This window comes from Miscanthus floridulus, chromosome 10, assembly GCF_019320115.1.
Source record: "Miscanthus floridulus cultivar M001 chromosome 10, ASM1932011v1, whole genome shotgun sequence".
Taxonomy (NCBI): domain Eukaryota; kingdom Viridiplantae; phylum Streptophyta; class Magnoliopsida; order Poales; family Poaceae; genus Miscanthus; species Miscanthus floridulus.
Genome location: NC_089589.1, coordinates 124,692,489 through 124,700,429, shown reverse-complemented (window position 1 = coordinate 124,700,429; position 7,941 = coordinate 124,692,489). Strand labels below are relative to the sequence as shown.

At 42.5% G+C, this 7,941-nt stretch overlaps 1 protein-coding gene across 7 annotated transcripts in view; it reads right to left on the bottom strand.

The window, feature by feature from the left end:
• The window catches only part of LOC136487131 (uncharacterized), a 162,101-nt gene that overhangs the window by 26,345 nt on the left and 127,815 nt on the right, over positions 1-7,941 (bottom strand). For 4 of the 7 annotated variants that reach the window (XR_010767142.1, XR_010767144.1, XR_010767145.1 and 1 more), the window contains 3 exons: positions 896-963; positions 508-562; positions 353-408 (listed from right to left, as the gene is read on the bottom strand). Coding sequence is in view for 1 of the 7 variants with exons in the window: in XM_066484265.1 (XP_066340362.1) it covers positions 117-122; positions 353-408; positions 508-562 (117 nt within the window). In the remaining 6 variants the exon portion in view is untranslated. Of the gene's footprint in view, positions 1-58; positions 123-352; positions 409-507; positions 563-895; positions 964-7,941 lie in introns of those variants that run through there. The other 3 variants (XR_010767146.1, XM_066484265.1, XR_010767148.1) reach the window with 3 other exon arrangements.

Here is a 7,941-nt window from a genome sequence, read left to right as displayed (position 1 = left end):
CGGAAATACATAACTGTGACTTTGTATAATATTTGAGAACTATTCAAGTACTCCTGGTCAACAATGAGAGGGCTCTCTGTTCCTTGAACCTACAACCTGTAACATGACTGCGCTTGTCATGACTGCAATCCCAAATACAAGAAATACTCTTATATAAGTCAATTTTCAGCAAAGATTCTAAAAAGAAATGTCGTACATTTATTAGGAAGCTTTCAAACTAGTTAACTAGTTCAATGCATATATTTTTAAGAGCCCAACAAGTAGAGCATGAGAATCTAAATATCAAATTCTCTATAAACTTCACATAGTGAAACACAAGCAGTAATAATTCAGCAAAGCTCACATGGCATACTTGTTTAAGGGCAGCTGCAGTAGATGTAACATAGTATAGCACACAAGTAGATGCCTCTGCAGAAGAGATCACCATGGTATAAATAGGGTTAGCACAAGTAGATGCCTCTGCAGATGGTTTGCGATTGACTAGTAGAAATTAAATGACAGGCTTACTTGAACCATTCTGGTATACTAAGTTCCGAATACCATTAAATTTAAGGTCACACATCTGCAAGGCAAAAGCAAGTGGGTTTTAATTTAAGGTCAATCATCTGCCATGATAATACTTAACAAGGCATACATTGCATATATTCAAGTAACAGTAATGCAAGTAGTGTAGAACAAGGCATACATTGCATATATTCAACTAAAAGTTCCAAAAATCTGTTCAGGTGTATGAACTCATACACCTACATCAATGAATCTGGGTTGCTGCTGCTGTGAATGAACATCATAGAGGCAAATATTACTCTGAACTGTGTAGATGAACATAACAGCTACATGAACTGCCGCAGGGACCAAACCAGGCAAACAAAGAAAAAATAACAGTAGTTCTCTGAACCTGAAAGTGGAACGAGCTGCTGCAGTTTAACTTTGAACACACGTCCTCATGGAGCTCCAAAAGTAAACCTGCACGTTGAAAGATAATTGCGCTGCTGAAAGAGAAGCCCACCAGAAATAGCTACTAGAGAAAATCCAAACAAAAAGCACACGACTCAAGCTGTGCACTGGACAAACAAGACGCCTACTGCGGCACCGGCCTCCTGCGCCATCCCTGCCACTGTCGCTGAACTGGTACACCATGGATGTGGCCTCTCTACCATGGCGCCTAACGGATCTGGCGTCCCCATTGACCAGGCGAAGCCGTCAAGATCCAGGCCATTGCAGCTCAGATCCGAATAGAAATAGACAAGGGATTGGTTATTTTCACACAGCACGAAGGGAGTGATGGACCTCTGGTGATGCTCGGCGTCCCGCTCAGTAGGAAGAGGAGGGGCGGCGCCGGCCCCAGTCATCACGACGCGGCTGGCCCGGCGGCGGCAGCAGCATGGGTCGGGCGGCGCGGTGCTTGGGGGCCGGCGGCGTACATGGGAGGCTGAGGCACGGACGGCGCGGCTGGAAGGGGCGACGCCGGTAGCGGCCCAGCCGGAGGAGAGAGCAGGCGGGAGCAGGGGGAGGCGTCACGAGAGAAGGGACCGGGAGAGAGAGAGGGAGAGCCGAGGCAGAGAGAGGCTTCGTGAGGAAGAAGACATCGGCTGGGGGAAAACGCACATCCTATCCTCATTTTCATTTTTTATTTTCTTTTCTTTTTTAATGGTATAAACTGTGATATCAATATATGTTATATCAATGTACGACACCGCTTGGAATTCAATAAGAGGCATAAATTACACCCATAATTTGTGACGATTATGTTTATCTATCAGTGACACTATTTAATCATCCATCACATATTTTTATCAGCTAAGATACAAAACGTCACATAATAGAGCTTTTTATGATGGTTTCTTTTAACGTCACGTCTTAACCGTTATGCATAAGGATATTTCTCGTAGTACGTCCAAACTGTAACACAAAATAATAGAAAATGCCGAACCAGAAATTTTTTCATGATGCGATTTCATTCCTGGACGTTTATTTATTTGCAAGACAAATACATGTAGAGAATACATGCTAAGTCTCGAACCCAGGTCTTGATGCTGCCGCTGCATGTAGTCATTGCACTTGTTTGAAGTACCTTTACTCACCCGTTGCCACTTGGTCAGCTTCTGTGACACCCGGGGAGCACGGGCCCTGTTCGTTTGGCTTATAAGCGTTTTTTCAGCTAATAAATAGTATTTTTCTTTCACAACAAATCAGCTAACAGTACTTTCAGCCATGGCTTATCAGCCAAGCAAACAGGCCTTTCGTTGCACTCTGGACGTGGACCCTAAAAATTTCATGTTTTCGAAATAGCCTAAAATGATTTATTTAAATATTTTGTGAGCATGTGAACGTAGGAAAAATAATAATATTTATGAAAATAAAATTCACTTTAAGGCTAGATACATGTTTGTGCATCCATGCCGCATTATTTATTTTGTGGTGACTGGATTTTATTCAAAAGTCAAAAGGATTTCAAAATCTCTTTGAAATGGTATTCAAAAGTTTGGAAAACTAAAAAGAAAAGGATAAAATCTCACCTCTCTCACTCTCTTGGCTTTTGGCCCAGCAAGTAGCCAAGCCCAGCTCGCCAAGCTGAGCAGGCCCGCTCCTCCTCCCTCCTCCCTGGGCCGGATGGCCGAGGCCCAGCAGCGAGGCCAGCTCACGCGCGCAGCGTTCCACCTCTTCCTTTGCTACCGCTGATGCACGGGGCCCACCGGTCAGGGTCATCCCCTACCTTGCTGTCGTACCCGATCGGGACTCGGCCCGACCCGGAGTCCGCCTCCTCCCCGTTTGGCGTGTCCTCCACGTTGAGCCGCCTTAAATAGCGAGCGCGTCCGCGTCCGCACGCTCCTCCCTCAACCCTAGTGCAAGCCGCAGCACCGCCGCCTCGCTCACAGAGCACTTTCCGCCGATCGTGATCTCGACGACAACCGCTGCCGCCAAAGACCTCACATGCTGCTTCATCGTCGCGCCTAGACGATCGTTGCCGAGTCCCTCCCTTCCCAGCCTGCACGAACTCAGCAGCAGCAGGCAACCTCTTTGCCATGGCCACGTACGTCCAGATGGAGGAGGCCAGAGGTACAAGATGATGTATTTACAGTTTTGCCACCGATTGTTAATCCTTTACCGTTTCATCGTCTTAACTCCGTTTCGAGCGATTCTAGTTGCGTTAGTTTCGTAATTTTGTGCTCTACGCAGTAGTAGTAATGTTTATCATGTCAATTAATTATGAATTTATTAACCTAATACTAATTACATTAATAATTAGTTAATGGTTTCCCAATTAAAAACAATCAGTTTAATTTCGTTCTTGTTCTTTTACGACCGTGCTGATCATGAGGTACACATTAGTAGGAAAATTTATCATGTTTCACATCTTTGAATTTTATAAGTAAATATTAATTTGATTTGTGCTTATGCAATGAAGTTTCTAATTAAAAGTAACATAGGCATATACTTCGGTCTTTTATAAATTATTGTAAATCTAATTAATGTGCAACTAGCTTTCTAAATTAATTAAAAGCAATATAGGTTTTCCACGTCGGCCTTAATAAATGAATATTAAACTGGTTATATCAATTTAAATATATGTTTTGATTATAATTTGTTTAGCTGAACCCACGTCATATTCAGTTATAGTGTAGATGCTCTTACATGTTCTTTTAATTTGAAAAGTTAAAGTTTATTTTGATTAAATAATACATGCACATCCGCTCCTTAATACATTATTAATTATTCCATTGATAAATCCTAAACTGATGTAATGCTTACATCATTTTGGTTTTCCTTTTAAAAATAATAAATGCAAGGGCTTATACGTGCTATATATGTTTTGAATATATACTCTCACTTGTTATTATATCTTTGTAAGTCAAAATTTAATTTGCATAAATGATATCAAAATAACTATAATTAAGATATGAATAGTTTATCTTAGTTTTCTAAATCTAATAACTCAAGTATAAAATGACTTAACTCAATTTAGATATTTCTCTGAGATATCTTATACATGTTTTATAATCATTAAAATAAATAAAGCATATCGATAGACGTTTTCGTTTCACCATAGGTCTGATTAGTGTGATTTTCGTGTTTGTGTGATCGCAGCAATGCGTAGGCTAGTTTTCAAACCTTTTTATTGATTGGTGTATTGTTCTAAATTTTCTATGTTTGCTATGCATGTTTGATCGGATGCTTGTGTGGTGTTCTTTGATCATGTCCAGTCGGTGAGATTTGCGTCGGTGATCTAGAACAAGTTGGTGAGCAAGAAGCAGTTCTTTGAAGGTTTCGACTTGAAGAAGGATCTGAGTTTAAGGCAAGTATAGCTTGGGTTTTCTTTCTGTGGCCATGATCTTGGGCTTGTTTAATGAAATGTGGTATAAACATACATGATGAATGTTATCCTTTGGCAAAAGCTGGGATTTACAGTACAATTGTGAGGGCTATATGGCTCTGGCTCTAGTTGCTTAAGAAAATCTTTTCTAGCTGGTTAGAGGTCTACGAGTTGGATATAGGACAGCCTCTGTCCTATTGAGCCTAGCTTTGGAAGCGGCCTTTTACTTTCCTTGAAACTGGGTGTTACAGGGGCCTCATGTTCCTTGAACCCACACCCTGTAACTGACTGCGCTTGTCATGACTGCAATCCCAAATACAAGAAATACTCTTATACAATGACGTTACTTTAGTCACAGACAAACAAAAACGCGTCACGGTTAATTTACCATGACGAACAAAAAGCGTCATGTATCCCGCAATCATACATTTGCTGCCCAATTGAGCCGTCACAGATTAGAATTTGTGCGTCAGAGTGGCTATCTGTATCTTAAACCAGCCCATATCCAAGCCCAGACCAATCCATAGTGACGAAAAAGAACACACTAACTAGTGCCAAATCATCACTGCACTAACATACTCCCAGCTCGTAAGATACACCAATCATATAATCAACACATTGATCATTCATGTATTAGCAAGCCCACTGGTGTCACATTTTATCAAACTACGAATTGCCTGGCTCACAGCCAATTAGTTGATTATCACAGCAACTAAGTATGAACTAAATTTCATCTCTAGGGAGTCTAAAATAACTAAACATTTGTATCCACAAGCACTTCAATGGCTTGGGGTCCATAAGATGTGCTACTGAAAACCAAAATGAATAGTCAATTTAGCAAATTCTAAAAAGAAATGTCATACATTTATTAGAAAGCTTTCAAACTAGTTAACTAGTTCAATGTATATATTTTTAAGAGCCCAACAAGTAGAGCATGAGAATCTAAATATCAAATTCTCTATAAACTTCACCAGAGTGAAACACAAGCAGTAATAATTCAGCAAGCTCACATGGCAACTTGTTTAAGGGCAGCTGCAGTAGATGTAACATATAGCACACAGTAGATGCCTCTGCAGAAGAGATCACCATGGTATAAATAGGGTTAGCACAAGTAGATGCCTCTGCAGTATGGTTTGCGATTGACTAGTAGAAATTAAATGACAGGCTTACTTGAACCATTCTGGTATACTAAGTTCCGAATACCATTAAATTTAAGGTCACACATCTGCAAGGCAAAAGCAAGTGGGTTTTAATTTTAAGGTCAATCATCTGCCATGATAATACTTAACAAGACATACATTGCATATATTCAACTAACAGTAATGCAAGTAGTGTAGAACAAGGCATACATTGCATATATTCAACTAAAAGTTCCAAAAATCTGTTCAGGTGTATGAACTCATACACCCACCATCAATGAATCTGGGTTGCTGCTGCTGTGAATGAACATCATAGAGGCAAATATTACTCTGAACTGTGTAGATGAACATAACAGCTACATGAACTGCCGCAGGGACCAAACCAGGCAAACAAAGAAAAAATAACAGTAGTTCTCTGAACCTGAAAGTTGAACGAGCTGCTGCAGTTTAACTTTGAACACACGTCCTCATGGAGCTCCAAAATAAACCTACAGGTTGAAAGATAATTGCGCTGCTGAAAGAGAAGCCCACCAGAAATAGCTACTAGAGAAAATCCAACAAAAAGCACACGACTCCAGCTGTGCACTAGACAAACACGACACCTACTGCGGCACCGACCTCCTGCGCCATCCCTGGCACTGTCGCTGAACTGGTACACCATGGATCTGGCCTCTCTACCATGGCGCCTAACGGATCTGGCGTCCCCATTGACCAGGCGAAGCCGTCAAGATCCAGGCCATTGCAGCTCAGACCCGAATAGAAATAGACAAGGGATTGGGTATTTTCACACTGCACGAAGGGAGTGATGGACCTCTGGTGATGCTCGGCGTCCCGCTCAGTAGGAAGACGAGGGGGTGGCGCCGGCCCCAGTCATCACGACGCGGCTGGCCCAGCGGCGGCGGCAAGCACGGGTCGGGCGGCGCGGTGCTTGGGGGCCGGCGGTGCACATGGGAGGCTGAGGCACCGACGAAGCGGCTGGAAGGGGCGACACCGGTAGCGGCCCAGCCGGAGGAGAGAGCAGGGAAGAGGTCGGCGGCGTCACGAGAGAAGGACCAGGAGAGAGAGAGAGAGAGAGAGAGAGAGAGAGAGAGAGAGAGAGAGAGAGAGACTAGGGAGAGAGAGAGGCTTCGTGAGGAAGAAGACATCGGCTGGGGGAAAACGCACATCCTATCCTCATTTTCACTTTTTATTTTCTTTTTTTATCATCTTTTTTTCTTCTTTTCTTTTTTAATGGTATAAACTGTGATATCAATATATGTTATATCAATGTACGACACCGCTTGGAATTCAATAAGAGGCATAAATTACACCCATGATTTGTGACGATTATGTTTATCTATCAGTGACACTATTTAATCATCCATCACATATTTTTTTATCTAAGATACAAAACGTCACAAAATAGAGCTTTTATGATGGTTTCTTTTAATGTCACGTCTTAACCGTCATGTATAAGGGTATTTCTTGTAGTACGCCCAAACTGTAACACAAAATAATAGAAAATGCCGAACCAGAATTTTTTGATGATGCGATTTTATTCCTGGACGTTTATTTTTGAGTTAAATGCACTCTAGGTCCACAAACTTGTTTAGGGGTGCCAGATAGGTCCATAAACTTGGAAAATGCATTTGTGGCACAGTAATCTTGAGTTTTGGTTCACTCTAGGTCCATGTTGCCAAATAAGCAGGTTTATGCTGATGTGGCGTGTCCAGGGTGGACTGAGCCTCCTAGCTGTGTCATGTGAGCGGCGCGTGATGCCACCATCCCCGCATCCTCCTTTTCCCCATTTGACCGAGCGTTTTGTTCTCGAGTTCGTCGTGCGGGAGGCAAAGAGACAGGCGAGCGGGAGAGGCAACTGTGGAGTGAAATCGGCATCGCGATTGGAGTGTTGTGCGGTGACGATAGGTCGTTCTCCCCCGCGGCGAGGGCAGTCTTCCTTGGCGATCCTGGTGGAAGTGCAGAATGAAGGCCAGAGTGCGGCGGAAAGGGGAGCCACCCCCTGATTACAGTAAGTGCCTCCAAGGTTCAATCTTGGTTGTGTTTCATAGTGTTTATCGCTGATTTGTTGAGAAGGATTCATGGATGGGGTCATATAGAAGCTTTTTTGCCTAGGCTAGGGTTTCTGACTTGGTTGTTGTAGGTCGAATTAGATGGATGGATGCCTAAATATGTTCTGTTGTTGTTCATGTAGGTGGAATTAGTGATCAGTTTATAGTTGAGATACATCACAATGGTTTCTTTGTTGGTCATGGTACGAATCGGTCATACATTGATGAGAGAGTGAGCTTTATCGATTATGTTTAAGCCCAAACTTTGTGTCCACAGACCTTTCATGACCTCAGTTTCATGCTTCACTATCCAAGGAATCCAGAATTGAAGGTGTTTTGGTTACTTCCTGGAAAGGATTTCCCAGATGGCATCAGGCTGATTGTTTCAGAAGAAGACACTTTAGTGATGGCTTCAGTTGTGCACAAAGTGAAGACACTTGTA